The sequence below is a fragment of the Thermobia domestica genome, chromosome 7, assembly GCF_964235325.1.
Source record: "Thermobia domestica chromosome 7, izTheDome1.hap1.1, whole genome shotgun sequence".
Classification (NCBI taxonomy): domain Eukaryota; kingdom Metazoa; phylum Arthropoda; class Insecta; order Zygentoma; family Lepismatidae; genus Thermobia; species Thermobia domestica.
In genome coordinates this window covers 238062355-238081415 of record NC_137460.1, presented here as the reverse complement: position 1 = coordinate 238081415, position 19061 = coordinate 238062355, and the positions used below count along the sequence as shown (strand labels likewise).

Genomic DNA, 19061 nt, shown 5'->3' with positions numbered 1-19061 from the left:
TAATCATCTTCCTCTGTGCTTTTTATTGTCGAGATATAACACAAGGTTTGATTTCTTATTCCACTTTCGCTACTATTTTTTTCGCCAGAATATTTGTTTCTCGATTTGTATAAACTTCGGTTAACTTTTCGTGTTATTTTCATTAGGCATATGCTGGATTTATGGTTTGCGAGCAGAATTCAATCCTTTAGTTCTTTAACCCTCCAACATATGCGCTGGAGTAATATCCACTCAACCATATTTCCGCAAAGAAAATTTGTAAAGTTTTTCAATGTGGGACAAATAGCCTCGATTCTGATGACGTCTCCATTAACATCAATCAATCAATAGCTAACAAATCAATCAACAGCGTAACAAGTGGGATGCATAATCTCTCGCTCGTGTATTTAAGGGCTAAGTTTTCAGCGAATACAGTTAAGATTCTAGGAATGCTCCTTTCCCCTGTAAAGAGAAAAAAGACTTTCCCAATACACCTCTTCTTGATTTTTTTCGTTATATAGTAGGTTTTATTCTTTTTTATTTTTTTATTTTTTTTATTTTATGCAAAACATTTTTCAATATAGCGTGTTTATAGTATATGAACGAGAAACAGTAATGTCGCCTGGTGCAAACTTTTAAGTATTTTTTTGTACCCCACTTTTATGTTGATTTTTCAAAAGAAAAAAAAGTTGGGCTAAGTATAACATTTTTAAGACTCATATTTTTATTTACAGGCACATCAAGAACTTATTGAGTAAATATGGACGCTAAAGGAACTCGCAAATCTGGTGAAAGAGCCAGACGATCCGTAAGAATCCAAAGACAATCCAGTAAAAAAGATGACAGTGTAAGTCGTAAAAAACGTTCCCTTGCTGAGTCTCCAAACAGTAGCATGCGGAGAATCAAACGACTGAAGTCGCGAGAAACATATACAGAAGTCAATAACAGTCGAGAATTGAAACCTTGGAAGGAGCCATTGAAGACGAGGGTTGAAGATTCACCGAAACGTTCTGCTAGAATACTACAGAAGAAAAATCAAATTAAAAAATCAGAAACGCAAACGCGGCGTCAAGTCAGTGTAAACAACAGTATCATTCGGCGTCAAGTCAGTGTAAACAAAAGTAGCATGCAGCGTCAAGTCGGTATAAACAAAAGTAACATGCAGCATAAAGTCAGTGTAAACAAAACTAGCATACGGCATAAAGTCAGTATAAACAAAAGTAACCTGCAGCGTCAAGTCAATGTAAACAAAGGCAGCATGCGGCGTAAAGTCAATACCAACAAGAGTAGCGTGCGGTGTCAAGTCAGTGTAAACAAAAGTTGCGTGCGGCGTCCGAAAAGAGCCGCTAGTAAAGTTATTCGCTTTAAGGGTTTTATAGTTGAGAACTACAAGGGTAAATTGGAGTCTTATTCTGTAGCGATCTATAGAAGAAAGAAAGCAGATAATGAACAACTACATAAGAAGTTGTATCGAATATCGAACTCAAAACCTTATTGCTACAAGAACACCAGTAGAGCACGTCACATCAGAAATTACGTAAAACCGAGGAGTAGTGTGCCTGTTGTACATCTTAGTAACTCTTCTGCAGACCAAAAACTGAAGAGGATTTCTAATGGTAATGACGTAAAAAAACGATCCGTACGGTTATCCATGAAGGGAGGATCATCTCTGGAGAATATTAAAGCTAAATCAAGAGTGCAAGCTCAGGACGTTCATAGTGAAACTTCACAAGTTGATATCTATCAAGGACTAACGGAACACACCAGGGAATCAAAAGGAAGAGAGTTCAAGATAAAACAGGAATTTTCTAGTGTTTCGTTTGAAGCTTCATCAAGTAAAGCGCGTAGCCCGAAGTTAAGTGTGCGTGTAAAGAATGAAGAATTCAACATTCAAAATACGATGAAAGTTTCTTCAGACGGAAACGAGCCTTTATGGAAGCTAGTAGATTTGGACAATGTATTGAAAACGACAGCACTTGCTTTCAATACCGAGGACAGTGATATTCTATCGGACAGCAAATCAGTGAATAATGTGAAATGTGAACTCAAATGCGAAAAGTGCGGTGAAAGGTTTTTGTATAAATCTAGATTTTGGAATCACTTTGTAAACGGAGTTTGTTCAAATAGTGCTGTGTCAAGTCAGGAGCGTTCAAAAGATAATAAGTTGTTAAACAATAATACATCGCGAGTAGAACTGCATAAAAGGTCGCGTAAACATAATGATTTCCGTTTGAAACTTGAAAGCAAGACATTGAACACAAAGAATTCTGATAAATCTTATCGGAGTGAGTCAAGTTGTCTTAAGTGTGGTACCTGTAAAAAGAAATTTAATTCAGAAACAGAACTGAAAAGCCACCTTCTAAAACGAAAACATGTAGGTAGTAATAGAAGAATGCCAGTTTCGAAAATGCCTGCGGTTGAAGTCAAAGAATTAGAAGATTTATTGGATAACCTTTCTATTAGTTCTAATGAAACGAACAATAAAGAAAATAATTTGGACAGCAAACTTTTTAGTGATTTGCCATATCTAAACATCTCAGGGGACTTAAACTGTAAGAAATGTGACAAAAAATTTACTCACAAAGCTGGCTATCTTAGTCATATGCGAACTCACAGAGAGTTCCAATGTAGTACGACGAAGTTTCAATGTGAACTATGCCCGAAAGAATTTATGTTTAAATCCGGACTGCAGTCCCATGTGAGAAGTCATTCTCGTACGACTCGTATGCTTACTTGTAACATCTGTAATAAGACTTTTCGTGACAACTACCGTATAAATCGTCACATGCTAACACATACGAAACTGAAACCATTCACGTGCCAAGTTTGTGGTATGGGATTTTCAGAGAATTATTTACTTAAGAAGCATGTGCAAATACACTTTTGGAACAATCATATATGCCCAGAATGCCATAAGGTCTTCCTTAATATCACTGAGCTGCAAGAACATTACAAGAGTCATACTGGAGCTCTGAATTCTTCGTTCAATCAGCAACGGTTAGACGCTGAAAAGAAGTATCGCTGTGATTATTGTGGTGAAGCATTTTCTACACATCTCAGCTTAACCACTCATAAAGCAAAGGTTCACAATGACTATTTTTACAAGTGCAGCATATGCCAGAAACCATTTATTCTGAAAAGCTCTTTAATTCAACATGAAAAGGTACATGAACTACCGAAGGATTACCCATGTCCTGATTGCGGTAAAATATTTACGCAGAAGAAGAATTTGCGAAAGCATTCTCTCGTACATAGTGCTGAACGGAGGTTTTTGTGTATGTTGTGCGGCTACAACTTCTATAGGAAAGATCACTTTCGGAGACACTTTAGGTCTCGTCAGCATCGCTTGCGTGCGTTAGGAAGCAAGTCGGGGCCTGTCAACGTAAGAAAACGTATTAAGGATGAGAAATAAGTTGTCTCATATTACGTAATTGTTCCATTACTACGTTGCTTAAAAATAGTTTTCGATTCAGTTCTCAGCTGATAAATATTTTCTCGTTACGAAACATTGTATGAAGCGTATGCAGTTTAGAATCGGCTACGAGAAAATTTGAGTTTTTAATATTATATTCTATTCCTGGATATTGTTTGACAGATGTGACGAGGAAGTTACTATAGTTCATTCTTTAAAGTGTTTGACAAACTTTACACATACTAATGCTTTTGTTGCCATGTGTTAGTAAAATCATCGTGAATGGGCGTTCTAGTTGGAGTTCTGTGTGTGAGTGATGCTGTGTAATCCATTTTTAAAACTTGTAGTTACGCTGAAGCTCTGAATTGGAGCACATGTTTTTGTTACAAAAGCGTTCTAATACCTTGTTGCATGAAATACATGAACAAAAAATGACTGGATTCAATACTTGTTCTTTTGAATTTTCTGGAGTGGTTAGTACATTGAAGTTTTGACCTTTCCGTGGTGGAAGATTGAATAAACAAGCTGATTCTGTGGAATTTCCATACCTTAGATAACGTAATTAGAAGACACTCTCTAATAAAGACACTACAGAGTTTGTCTGGAAAGTAGTAGGACTGAATTTTAAAAAAAATATACACAATTTTGACACATCGACGTAATAGTTTTCAAAATATACCCCTTCTGCATCAATACAGCGTTTCCAGTGACTGCCAATCACTGAAGGCTACCTGGAACGCAGAAACTGGAATGTTCTTCAGCTTCCTCGTGACTGGCCTGGACCGAGCCGTGGTACCATCCTTTCATGATTCTTTTCAGTCGGGGAAGAGGAAGAAGTCTGCTACATCTGGGCTGTAGGGTAGCTGGGGAAGCTGTGTGATGCCATGTTTGGTCAGGAAGTCCATGACAGCAAAGGCGGTGTGGTTCGGTGTATTGTCATACCGAAGTTTTCGGTCACAAATTTGTTCACAATAGTTTTTGGCAAGTTTAATTGTTCTGATATCATCCGCACACTCAATCTGCGGTCAGTTCAAAGGACTTCGCATTTGCAGTAAGTTTTCGTCACTTTTTGCCGTTGAAGAGCGTCCTGACTGTTGTGCATCTTCAACTTGCTCTCTTCCCTTTCGAAACAATTTGTGCCACTCAAAAACACTTGAGCGACCCATGGCATCACTCCCATAAGCACTCTTGATCATGTCATGGATCTCACTCGCAGTTTTACCCACTTTGACGCAAAACTTCACCGCTTAACGCTACTTCTAAATAACGATTTATTGTGGAGATGACAAGAGACCTTGAAAGGGGTTCACCTTAAACTTGATTTGCATTCCGTGAAGACTTGGGAGATAACTGGCGACTGGTACCTAAGACCCATCACCACCCAACCAGCGCAATAACATCCCCCTCCTTCACCACGTTTTCGCGGGGGGGGGGGGGGAATCAGTTCTACTACTTCCCGGACAAACTTTGTATAAATACTTTTTGGTACGCTTGTATTTCGCATCTTACCAAAACTTCGTTCCACTAATCACTGATGAAAACTATGCGAACAGTATGATATCGTGGCATTACTTCAATGGTCTTTCTTACTGAAAATATTAGTTCCTTTGTTACTTCCATTACTTTTGATCGCCACTTTCTTCTTCAACATAGAGCTAAGAACGTAGAAAGTTTTGACCAAAGTTTTAGCAACATTAAATCCGTGAAATAAACTTGAGACTGTTCGAAATTCAACCAGTTTAAATATATGTATAAAAGATACATATGCTATTATAAATATATGTATGCGTATTAAACTTACTTTTACGTTGCATTTATCGTAAAAAGCAAAGTAAAAGTACTTATGTTGTCCAAATGTGATTTTAGGTTATAATTCTCATAATACTGTATTATTATTCAAATTCTTATAATCACATTACTACTTTCATTTAATCAAACAACTCTATATTTAATACTTATTCATCTTATTTGTTAAAATTAACAATCATTTTTAGTTTAATGCTTCTCTTTTATTTTGCGTGTGAATTTAGCATTTCCCTATCTTAACAATTGTTAGGGTAAAAATAAACATAAAAGACGTTAAAATATATATATAATATACACACCGGTGTTTCAGACAAACCACCCAGTACTTATGAAACACAATCGGTTCAAGATATAATCAACAAAAATGAGATCGGAAATGTGAGGATGAAAATAGGAGACGAAAATGTTAAGAGAGGCCGTGAAATGGAGCGTACCATTTATCTATCAAAAAATCTCAATGTGCTGTCCGGGTGTTGACGAAATGGTCACCATTTAACTGAGAGTTCTTGTACAGTCAAATAAAACGTCCAGTGCTTATGAATCACAAGCGGCTGGAGATAAAAAAACTAAGCAGAAAATGAAATAGGAAAATATCCGAGAGCATATGAAATGGAACCCTCTATTTACCCTCACAGAACCCTCTGTTATGGAACTCCGGTTGGTCATCCAAAAACTCTAAATGGCACGGCATAAGAACAAACAACTTTTGTGGGAAAAGATTTTTCATGTGGGGCATCCTTTACAAAATAAGTCACCATATACAGTCTGTTACAAAATAACTGCACCACCTAAGAAAAATCGATACATTTCGCGAATTGTTATGTATAGTATGAAGGATATTAATTGCAGTGGTTTCAAATTATTTCTCATACATCACTTGGTGTTTTATCTACTACATATATAGAGACAAATGATTGGAATACAATATATTACATAATAAATGCACTACAAACAGCCATTGTTACAAAAAATATGAAGATATTGGTTTCCATGCACTTTATATGAACGCATGTTAACATCTCATTAATGAACAAGAAATGGATACGAGCTTTTTTGAATAGTACAGTTAAGTGTATAAAAGCCATATCTGCGTATATACCCTATTCAGTACTTTGTATGTCTCCCATGTGCTACTTTCAGTGCTGCCAACTTATTTGATATGGTGTGTACGAGAGACTGGCACAAGAATACATCTAACTCATGAAACTAAACTTGCATCACAGCTTCAATAAGCTCCTTCCTTGCTTGGAAGCACTTTTCTGAAAGCTTACGGGACATGATATGCCATAAATTTTCAATAGGATTCACGTCTGGAGAGTTAGGTGGCCACAACAACCTTTGGACATGCATGTCTGGAAACCACTTATTAACTACAGCAACTCTGTGACACGGAGTATTATCATCTTGAAATATGAAGCAATCTAAGTTTTTGCCTGACGAATGATCCCTTGCAGTTACTAGAAGTTTACTGTTTAAAATGTCCATGTAACACTGTGTATTAATTGACTGTTGAAAGCTTATAGTCTTCCGATATGTTTCGACGTGAAAGAGACCCACAGAATTATACTCTCACCAAACATCTCTGTCGGTGATGTGCTGTGGCCTTTTAGTTCTTCCTCACTTCTCATCCATACTCGGACACCACTGTCACTCCCAAGCACCCCAACATTATTTTTTCATCGAAGAAAATCACATGTCCCCAATCTTTAACACGCCACGCGTCGTACATACTAAGAAAGTTTCCTGGCTCTTATGTGATTTACGTTAAGTATCGGTTTCTTTCTAGGTGTTTTCTTCCGAATTCCTTTTCCTTTAGCTCTCTAACAACAGTCACGTAGGTTACACTAAGACCAGTATCATCGGACAGAGTTTGAGCAATTTGCAGTAAAGATGATGTTCTGCTTATCAGAGCTAGGGTCTTTATTTTTCTGTCTATTTGAGGGCTTCCTTTTCGCCTTCGGCCACATTTGTCTCTCAAAGAGGACTTACTATACATTGTTCGCTTTTTAATAACCCTACCGACTGTTGTGTGATGTAGTTCAAGTTGTTTTGCAATTTGATGTTGCGAAATGCAAGTATGGTACAACGCCAGTATTTTCCTTTGTTTACGCGGGGATGTGTCTTCAGTATTTTACCCATTTTTAGTACGTAATCACACTAACTATTGAGGAACAATCACAAAGCACTAAATATTATATACAAATCATAAACAACAACTCACAAGTACAAAAGATCACGTATAGAACAAATTTTCATGAACAACGATCAGCGGATAACCATTCACTTGTGCATACATAAGGCAGCCATTTATATACTGAATGTACTGGCACCTGTTGAGCAAAGAGCACACAAAATCCATGAGCAATAACAAACAAAATCACATCAAAATGCAATGGCTAACAATTGTATGATACGTTAAGCCCCTATAGAGATAAAATTAATTAACAATTTTCAAAGTGAAACTAAAACATTGAAATTTTAGCAGGTGGTGCAGTTATTTTGTAACAGACTGTAACTGTGAATTCTTAGTCAAACAAAAATATTAAATTGTATTAATTTCATAATAAATTGTGCCCCACACAAACAGTTTTATCCTACTAAATTTGTTTACTTTTTCATGATCTTTTCAGTGATATTTCAAATAACACCGTAACTTCAGAAATTTTCGGGTGATCCCGGGACAAATAGAGCGTTCCATTTTATGCGTCCACTGATACTCTTTTTTTTTAAAAAAAAAAAAAAAATCTCTAGCTGTTTGATTTATAAACACTAAGCGTTTTATCGTGCTGTGCAAGAACTCTAAGTTAAATGGCTTTGGCCATTTCGTACATTACACCCCATATGAAAACCTTTTTCCTATAAAAGGTTTTTTTTTTTTTTTTTTTTTAAGTTATGTATCAAATTAGGGGACCCTATGCGGCAAATAAAAGCACTCATTTGACGCACTCTCTAACGTTCCCCTATTTCACTAATTTTTCATCATTGTATTTCGCATATTATGATTTATTTAAAGTGATTGGTAACGATCGTCATTTAATTTTTCTTCAAAAGTTTTTTTTTTGACGTATTTTGTAAAATTTGTAAAAGGATTTAACGAATTCCATGTTTTTCTTCAACTCAAGACACCATTGCACCGTAACCCTTTGTAGTAAAATTCGATAGAGCAATAGGAGCGTACTTTCACAAAAGCCAAACCAGCTAGAACTGTATTAAAGTGTCGAATTAAGTAGTGCAACTTGATGAAAAACAATAAATATATGTGGCTACATTCAGTCATGACGTAATAATTCGTGTCAAAATAGTTTGTGTCCGTGTAGTACTCAGAAAATATTGTAAAAAAAAAAAATGTTTTTATATTGTTTTGAAGATATTGTATTATCAGAAAGCATTTATATGGAAGCCATTTATGGCACATTCATATGACAATATACATTTTGGAAATGTTAACTGGTTTACCATTCTTGCAGTTGCAAACTACTATGAAAAGTTTAAACTAGCTTTCAAAATAAAGAAAAGTGTTTGGTCTTATAATGGTTTAATACTCGCAAGATATTGGAGTAACCGATGTTTTCTCTTTGTAATCCCTAATATTGAGAAATGACGCCATAAAATATTAAATGTTATGAGATGAAAATGTCGATATTAATTTTTGTTTTCCTTCCGTATACTAAAGTTAGATTTAAAGAGAATAATATTCTTTACATTCTCGGTTTCCCAGATCTAGAACTCAGATTTTTGAAAGGACCTCATATTTGTACTTTATATGACAATGCACGGAGTTGAAAAACATTTCTAAAGATTGATATAGACACCAGAATTAAAGCTAGTTGTGAATGGAAGATGGTAAATTTAATAGCTTTTATGGATGATGCTATTTGCCTTGAAAGTGTAGACAGTAGAGTGTTATAGAGATTAGAGCAATTTTTAACAATGCGTGTGTAGTTTTGTTACAACATTGGACTGGTATACGAGAAGCTGGTGAAAAGTTCGAAGCCCAACCCAGAAAGAGTGCATGTGAAATGATGAAATTTTACAGTTGTTCCATATCCCTTAAAGTTCAATACACTTCCTTGCATGATACTTCAAATTTTGCAGACTTGTTAATAAAAATTCTGAAGACTGTTCCTCGGAAAACTGTTCCGCAGCACTAATCACCTCATCATCAGATCCAAAATAGCGTCCTTTGAAGTGTCGAAGTGAAGATTTGGGGGAATAAGCAATAATCTGATGGAGCTAGATCTCATGAATAAGGGGGATGATCAAGACATTGAAACTCTAGATCATGCAATCTCAGTTGGGTTTGCAGTGCTCAATGGACAGGGGCATCATCCTTAAGAAACAAAATTCCTTTTTTAAATTTTCCGCGACTTTTTTTTTTTTTTTTTTTTTTTTTTTTTTTTTTGTGCGTAATGCAGAGTAATGCTCTACATTAAATGTATTACCTTTGGACGGGTAGTCTATGAGTACGACTCCATCCGTATCTCAGAAGAATGTTACAAACACTTTCCCAGTCGACTTCTGTCTCTTGAACTTCTTGAGGTGAGGGAACCTGAGTCCCACCACTCCATTGACTTAGTTTCGTTTGAGGATTGTAATAATAGAATCATATTTCGTCCATTATTACTATTCATGACAGATATTGATCGGCATTGCGGTCAAAATGGAAGGTGACTTCCCGTTATGCCCTCAGTCTTTCATATTTGATCTGTTGACAGATTTTTGGGGAACTAATTTTGCCTAGAGCTTGCGCATGCGTAGGTCATTATGAATTATTCTAGCTACGCGTTACCGAGAAATGTCCACAACCTCTGTCACACATTTTGCGGAGATTCTAAGATTTTCAAGAGTAATGTAATGAATTTCTTTCAGAATTTCGGGGACAGTCACTGTTTCTGGTCTTTTTGCACGTGGAGCAACATCTGGCACGTTTAAACTGTGCCACCCATTTCTTCTCCACTGCATATGATGGAGAAGAGACCCTTAATGTTTCATTGATTTCCTTCTGAATTTGCTTCGGTGACTTTCTTTGGTGGAACAGTGATGACAGTTCTGGTCCGTGAAATTCGCTGTTTGGGCACGCATGATCACTGAGGGTCCTGAAAGACACAATAAGAATTTCGTTATTAATATGAAAATTTGTATTTGTGCCTACAGAGATGTTCATTAAAAACGTACTATTTCATCATTCAGCCTGCAGTCCTGGGTTCAGCAGCCCCTCATAGTTGATCCTAGATATTTCTAAAAATCCTAACTCCATAATTAAAAGTTTCTCGGCAAAGTGCAAGCAGGCGATTATGTTACTATGTAAGTAATCATTTAAACTACTTGTACAGTGGAAATCCATTAGAGAAATCAAAATCAGGACCAAGATTTGATGTTTAGAGATAGGAAATTATCTAGGGTGACAGTTCAAATAAACATTAAAAAAAAAAAAAAAAAAATCAAACTAATTGACTGTTTATAAGCGTATTTGCTTCACTATTTTTGTACTCCTTTAAATGTGATGGAAATCAGGTTAATAAGATGATTTAAAATGTTTTGTATTTTGTTTTATGACCTTTGGTACTACTGTAAATAGTAAGTTTATATTATATACTTGATTGTTATTGTCTGATACTTCCTCCAAGCAAATAAAATCCCAATGGAGACTCATGAAGGCTTCATTGAAATCTTCGCAAAGTTTATTATACAGGGCTAGCATAAATGATTCATTCATTTTGAAAGGGCTATATTTTCAAAAGTATTGAACGTACACACTTGGAAGATATATGAAAAGAATCACAAACTCAATAAAATAACCGGGTATATACACCCTCTATAAATGTTTTACACGTCCAGAGGATACTCGAGCTTATTCCATACATTTTGTAGCATAGTCCTGTCAATTGTCTGCACTACAGCACTGATACGTTCTTTGAGCTCGACTAAAGATTGTGGTACGTAAAAAGGTCCTCAACGCACCTCCACAGAAAGAAGTCGCAGGGTGTTAAATCAGGAGATCTGGAAGGCCAGGTGCTTTTCCCTTTACTCAAGCAACCAGTGTCCACCGCAAAATAGACGGTTCTTTTCCATACTCTCTTCTGAAAGTGCGTTGCACAGCTATATCAGGAACATTTGGCATATTCAAGCGCGCACAAACATTTTTCGTGCTTTCCCTCCAACCCCACACTGTGACACCCGATCGGAAAGATAGACTTGTGCTGCCACAGTACAAATTTAGTGAGTTTGTAGTTCTTTTCATATATCTTTTATGTGTGTACGTACAATACTTTTGAAAATATAACCTTTTCAAAACGAATGAATCCTGTATGTTAACCCTCTATATTAGAATACACTAAAAAGTAAAAGCATTTAATTCCGTTAAGTTAGTATGCTATTATCGATTGCCAATTTCGTAATTTAAATTGACTGATAGACTCTTACAGGATATTACATTCTCTTCAGTGGTACAGCACTCGTGGAAAGGTGTAGATTCGTTGGGGACTTGGTTCCTTTCAGCACTAAGGCTGTGAGAAACATGTATCTACAGCCTGATATGGAATTCGAACTATTTGAGCTCTACTGGGATTCGAACCCGGTGCTTCAGCATCGAAGACATCTATGGTAACCATACAGCCAAGGGGGTTTCCGTATGTTGTAGGTTGTGTGCCAGTGCATGTGAAGTTGTGGACATATTGTTCAGTTTTCTTCCATTTCTCATTCCAATGCAAATTCTTTCGTCTTCAATCCAGAAGTTTTATTTCTCTCAAAAAAGCCTTTTAATTTTTTTTATTTTATTTTTAGCGATAACATTTCGCTGTTAGTAGTACGCAGGATTCTGATCTGATGTCAACACAAAACCTGCCCACCAACTTAAATTGTAAACTATTATTGAATGAAAAGATAGGAAATCTTAGTCTAAATTTTAGTTACTACTAGATACTTGCCATTCATATTAAATTTTCTTTCAAATTTAAGCCTTTTATGCAATCTTCTCTTTCTTTCAATACAAATTTTTGAAGAACATAGAAACCACCTGGTACACATAAGGTGTGGCAAAATGTTTCGTCAACTTTTATAACTTAATTGCAGAGAAAATTACTTTTAAATTTGATGGTAGATTTTGCGCCACCCTGTGAACTTGATCAAACAAAAATATGAGAAAAAATTCAAAACAATTCGGACTGTTAGGGTAATTTATTGAAAATTTATTTCTGTATTATTTCCAGAAATATATCAATTTAGAGCATTGAGGTCCTGTTAAGGTGTGTTGTGTTGTGTTGTACTGTAAAAGCAAACAAATATTACAATGATTTGTTTATTTCTACGACATCAATATTGAATATATTAAGTACTTATATACCGTAGACATTATTTTCATAAAGTGTAAAATTGATGATACAGCTATAAAGACTGTTGAATAAAATTTTGAATGTTTGCATAATCGTTAAATTGTATGTTCGTTAAGAATATTGAATATGTTTAGTTCATTATGGTATAAAGTTTGTTTTGTTAGATAATGTAGGAAACATGTAACTCATTTGTACCTGAATTATAATTAGAATTAAACATTTAATCTTTTAAAAAATACCTGATTTTTATGTTCAGTTTCATGAAATACTTCCTTTGATCGAAATTGATTAAATAAAATACGAAAGTTATTGAATTGAAAACTTAAAGTGCTGTAAATGTTAGAACAATTTAAGATAAAACATATCATTTTTCAATGTAGTCTCTAACGTTCAGTGCAAGTAATTCAACGCTTCGAAAGTGTATGAATACCACGTTCAAAAAAGTATTTTGGTTGTGACACGGGCACCACTGTTTTCATATTTTTTATCGCTTTTGAAATGCTTGCCTGCCAACGCTTTAAGCGGCCAAAACACACAAAAGTTGGCGATGTCTAGTAAGATAGGTTTGGGATACATTCAAATTTCAGATCCTGGGTAGTCTCAAGTGTCAAATGGGCGGTATGCGGTCGAGCGTTGTCGTGCTATAACAATACACCTGAAGTGAGAAGTCCTTATCGTTTACTCCGAATATTCTAGCGAAGTTGGTTTGTGAGCAGATGTGAATAAGAAGTACTGGTTACTGTTGCTCCCTCTGCATGTGATGTTCCCTTTGCATTTCAGAAGAGAGTGAGCATGATTTTTCCCGCTGATGGTTTAATGCGGAATTTTTTGGGTTTCAGTGAAGAGCTATGGCCCCATTCCTTGCTTGATCTTTTTTCTGGTTGGTGATAGTGATTCATTAAAAAAATCTAATTAATAGTACTCCCCAAGTTAACCATTTGTGTTTCATGAGCACCAAGAAGTGTTGTCTCTGCTAGACACTTCACCACCGCGTCTTTAGCTAAAATAAACAATTGAAATACTATTTAAAGGTATAATGTACCAGAAAGTTATTAATCATATTACAGCATTGAATATTTTGCGTTGATCCAGGGCTTCGCACAAGAAAGTTTAGGAACACCTGTTATAACCTACTTATCTCAACAGATTTTAAAATCTGTTGAGATAAGTGTCCTCGAACAGTTCTACACAGTAGTACCAGAAGGACACACTATACAGTTATAGGTATAAATTCCATTTAGAACTGATCTAGTTCCATACACAATGGAAATTTAAAATTAGAGAAAATTCATAAAGTTAATAGTTATAAGTTGATTTTTATTGATAAAATCAAGTTTCGTAATAAAGCAATAACCACAATAAGAAATCACAGGAAAATAAAATTGCCGTAGAACACGAAAAAATTTAGCTAGAAACGTGGCTGTTTCACCAATATTCTCAGAAGTATATATTCTACAACTCTTGGTTACTGTTTTAGATTTGAATCTTAGTTTCGGCCGAAGTAGTCTACCACTTTATTACACTGTCAACATTGCTGCAGCCGAATTGGTCGACGTGAGAGCACTGCTGAAGGTCACACGCCAGTTCGTATGCCGCCTACTGTAATATGTATAATAATAATAATAAAGCAATGTAAGATACTTATTTTAGAACATGTTCTTTAGTTTTTTACTCACTGTCGATAACTATTAACTTGTTACCTTTGAGGAGGACGAGGTAAGGTAATAGTTGCCAAAAGTTTGGGTAATACAAAAGACGTACTAAGGTAATTGTTTTATTTTGCTACATTAATATAAAAATACGTAAACAAAAATGAATACGTCAACGTAATATGTATCTTATTACTTCATTAAGTAATATCTACTTTAATTCAGGTATTCCAAAAATTTTTTAGATATATTGTGCATCCTACATTTGAGTATAGCATTAGAGATACGTAGATTTCATTGTGGGAATATTTCCCAATTATTTTTTTTAAATCTTAATGGTGAAGTAGATCAGATATTTAACCTTCCCCTCTGGTCTAGTTGCTGGCACATGTGCCTTTGGTGTACGGGGTCACAGGTTCAGTTCCCGGTAGAAGAGTATTAACATTTGAACGCAATACAGTGGTTCGAATTGCACTCTAAACTGTAGGTCCATACCATATAGCTTCGGAAAAAAAAAAACGCTAAGTTACAAACACAACCAGTAACATGTGCTTCAGTTGTTCACCTAGTCTGTGCCGTGAAAACACCGTGAAAGATAGCGTGATAACCCGCAGTTGTGTTAAATACAATATATGATCATATTTTTAAATACCAAAAACTGTACTTTCATGTGTTCTCTTGTAATGAACGTAGTATCTTAATTTCTGGTAGTTTGGGCTGCGGAAAAGGGTTAAGTTCACCAAGAGGATAGACGGAAGTACGATCTCTTGGAATGTGGTAACTTCCTTGCGGGAGATGGAATAGTGGCAACTTTGTATTACAACTGATACAGAAAGAATAAGTTTCTTAAGTTTTTGTCTTTCAATGCTGTCTCCAGGTTTGTGTACGAACTGTTGTCAGAGATGTGGAAATCGTAGTGTACCTGTAGCAGTGCGTATTCTGTTGAAGGTTCCAATGGAGCAGTTTATTTATTGCCTGGAAAATCTCAGGAGCATTTAGGAAACTACCAGTTCCTTCATCTTGGGAGTGAAATTAGTCACAGGACTTAAGTCTGGGGAATATAATGGATGTTAGCACTTCCTAGTCTCTCCAAGCGAACAAATCTGCCACATGTTGCTCTGCTTGCCACTAAGCATTGTCTTGTCAACTGATGAGAGAATTATCCAGGAAATATTGGATCAATTACCGCTGATCATATTTCAAAAATGAACAATATCGTAAGCAGATTCAATCTTGAATACCACTATTGTACAATTTTAGATCATCAGCTCATACGAGAGACTATTGGCACTACGCATGCGCGTGGCGTTGGGAGACTTTATTTAGTATGTAGCAGATTTGTGCCGTGACTATTAAAGTTGCAAGTCTACTTTTTAACGAAACCCCAGATGTAGTCTTAAAGATCAGTTTACAATCGCATTAATAATTCTATTAAACGATTATTTGACCTTGTGGAAGTATATTAAACTAATTGTGGACAGTACATACTTTGTTAAAACATATGTACCATGTTAAGTTTCGATACTGTATGAGTGATTCATCAAACAAAATTAAATAAATGTACCTCGTACAAAGAATAGCAATAGAAAACATTTTCCTGGTAGAAGTGAGGAGAAATGTCAGGATGGTCGGTCTGTTGGATTCGTACTCCAAGGCTATGTGCTCAAATAGGATTTGGTACGGGCACATGGTTGAAGACTGGGTGGATCGGAAGTATTCGATACTGTTCGTTGGTTTAAAATAAATCCGGTTGTAATCCAATATATTAAATATGTAGAGTGCTTTCTTAACCCTTCGTGAGTGTGGCACGGTCTCAGATTCTGGCTAGTATTCATTTTTTTTCCGCAACAGGTGGTGGGAGTTGGACCTCTTAGTACCTTTCTCTCCCGCAATGTGCTTTAATGTCATGTGTGTGTCAGTGAGTTCCTCATTATCGTTGCGACTGGAAGTCAGTATATGGTCTCTGGCCATATTACATCTATTTGGTCATATTTCTAGTTGAAATATTCACAGATTCTGTGGAACGAAAATTAAATAATAATAATAATAATGTTCATAAAAATGTAAATCATAAGAGGAATGTGAGAAAATAATCAAAAATATATATTAGTTTCATTATAATTATTTTGTCTCTCTTATCATTACTCAAAATTAGATGTTTTTCGGGGTAGATTTCATTTACGACTCGAAATGTATTTTTACGGTCGATAATTGAAATGATCATAATTGTATATTGATAAATGTGATGGTAATATAGAACAACCATATTTAGCTTTAACAACAAGAAAGAATTCAGAGCAGAACGAAAGAAAAAGCCGGTCTCTGAGACCAGCCACACTAAAGGTGTTCCAGAAATTCACCACACTTACGAAGAGTTAATGTATTGGGTCACTGTAACGCAACCAATAATAAGTGACCACTATAATGAACAATGCTCTCAATAATGCGTGATGGCATATGGGTATGCAGAAGTTTAACTGGATTGTTTTCGAGTTTCCTTCAAATCTTAGTTTTCCAGTTTCCTTCAAATCTTAGTTTTCCAGTTTTTTCGATGCTCTGAAGGGATGCAGGTGTGCAGTTCGGTAGTTTGTACACTTCTAGACACAAAACATGTGGGGTCCTGGTTCGATCTCAGTTCGCACCAAATGGATTTTGTGGTGGACAAACGCCATGTGCGTGGGTTTTATTTGGTTCTCTCATTTCTTCCTCTCAATTTTTTTTTTTATTTTATTCATTTCTCATTATTACCATCTCCTTTAGCTTACACGGTATAATCATGGGACGTAAAACTGAAAGATTTCATTGGGTCACAAAAGCCTAAACTGCTCTCTGGAGTCTTAAGATCAAAAAGCTAAACCTTAATCCCTATGTTTGTAGGGTCTGTTTACAAGAGAAATCTGTTTTCTCTCAATTCTGTTAGAGTAACATGCATATTCTCTAATAGAAATAAACCATCTGGACATTGCCTCTTAGTAAATGTATGAGTGGCATGTAAAAAAAAGTCATAAAATGTGACAAAGAAAAGTCAAAAACTGGCATACTGTAGGGCATCAGATTCAATACTTTGGAGAATAATCAATAAAGAGAGCAGTAATAGAAACAAATTAAGAAGACGAATGGTCAAGTGTTCTTCGTCTTGTGGGTAACGTAACACAGCATTCCCAACCTTCCTAATGTCGCGAATCCAATTTAGCAACTGCTGATTCTCCCCAATACCAATGAAATTGAAAATTATTTTAAAATATACAGGGGAAAAAATCTAAAAAAAAAAAAACTTCATGCAGAACACGTAAGTTTGCCTCCAATGTACAACAGGTATTGCGGTTGCCGATTGTTTTTTGTTTTCAATGTGTCATGTGGATCTTCCTCTTCTGTCAGCAGTAACCAGTTCACCTGTGTGTGTCGTGGTGTGAAAGTGGTGCTATAAAATGGGTGACCTCGCAGACTTCCAAAGATGCATGATCGTTGGTGCCCGTCTGGTTGGACCTTCAGTGGCAACAGTGGCGAACATTGTGGGGTATCGAAAGGCACTGTGTCCAATGTCACGAGGGCATACACAATTCATGGGCAAACGACGTCTGCAAAGCACAACAGTGGTCAAAAGACAATCCTGTCAGATACCGGAGGGCATTAAAACGGATTGTAGCAGCTAAAAAGAAGACCACTGCAATGAAAATTACGTCTGAACTCAATTCCGGCCTACGGAACCCGGTTTCATCGAAAACAGTGCAACGGAAACTTAATAAAATGAAAATTCATGGCAGGGCCGCTATCGTCAAAGACCTGGTCACAACAGTAAATGCGAAGAGGCGTATCCAGTTGTGCAAGGACCACAAGGCGTGGACTCATGAGCAGTGGAAACACGTAATGTGGTCCGATGAATCGACCTTCACCTTGTTTCCCACAACCGGTCGTGTTTACGTATGGAGAACACCGTCGCAGGCCTGATACAGACTCTGCTCCCAACTGTAAAGCATGGGGTGGTTCTGTTACAGTATGGGCAGTGATATCGTGTTTTCACCTGCATGGAATGATGAATGCTACGGCGTATGAGGCCATTTTGGGGGACCAATTTCTACCCATGGCCCAAATATTGTTCCCTGATGGTATCTACCAAGATGATTTGGCACCCTCTCACGCTGCAAAAACTGTAAAATCATGGTTTGAGGAGCATGACCAGGAGCTATCACACCTCCCCTGGGTCCCACAATAACCAGATCTGAACATCATTGAGCCATTGTGGTCTGAGTTAGAAAGGCGTGTTCGGTCTCATTACCCTCCACCAGCATTCCTTAAGGAACTGGAGCATGTTTTGGATGAACAATGGTACAAAATTCCACACACCGCGATTCAGGAGCTATATACGTCCATTCCACGTCGGATCCAAGCTGTTTTGGACGCAAAAGGAGGCCCCACACCATACTAGGTATGATTTTCACACTTATGCAAACGTTTGAATTTTTTGTCCATCCGCTGTATATTTTACATAGCATAACAATGAAATGATAAATTAATGTCATTACAACATTCTACAACTAACCGTGTGATTTATGACAATGGAAACTGTTACTAATGGAGATATTCGGAAGAACACATCCTACCAATTATACTTAATATTATGAATTCAACATTTACCTAATGGGATTAGTGATGCTTTTGTTCAGATATCCGAATCAAAACTGGGTAATTTCAGTCGTACATCTGATTCAACGTTAAGCATGTTCCTGTGAGATGAGAAAACGTTATCTCGCACAGATATGTACAATAGTAGAGCTACCTTGTTGCTATGTTGATAGCTTACGCACTTCCAGCGCGGGAGACCCGGATTCTATTCCCGGCGGGAGCTCATGTGGTTCTCATCTCACATTAAGTTATAGGTCCACG

At 36.4% G+C, this 19061-nt stretch overlaps 1 protein-coding gene across 2 annotated transcripts in view; it reads left to right on the top strand.

The window, feature by feature from the left end:
* Window positions 1-19061, top strand: part of LOC145690780 (uncharacterized) — an 83369-nt gene that overhangs the window by 41816 nt on the left and 22492 nt on the right. The window contains exon 2 of one of the 2 annotated variants that reach the window (XM_081766036.1): window positions 714-10790. The exons of the other annotated variant lie outside the window; for it this stretch is intronic. Coding sequence (XP_081622162.1) covers window positions 740-3391 — 2652 coding nt within the window. The 5' untranslated portion in view covers window positions 714-739 and the 3' untranslated portion in view covers window positions 3392-10790. Of the gene's footprint in view, window positions 1-713; window positions 10791-19061 lie in introns of those variants that run through there. 2 annotated transcript variants of the gene reach the window in all.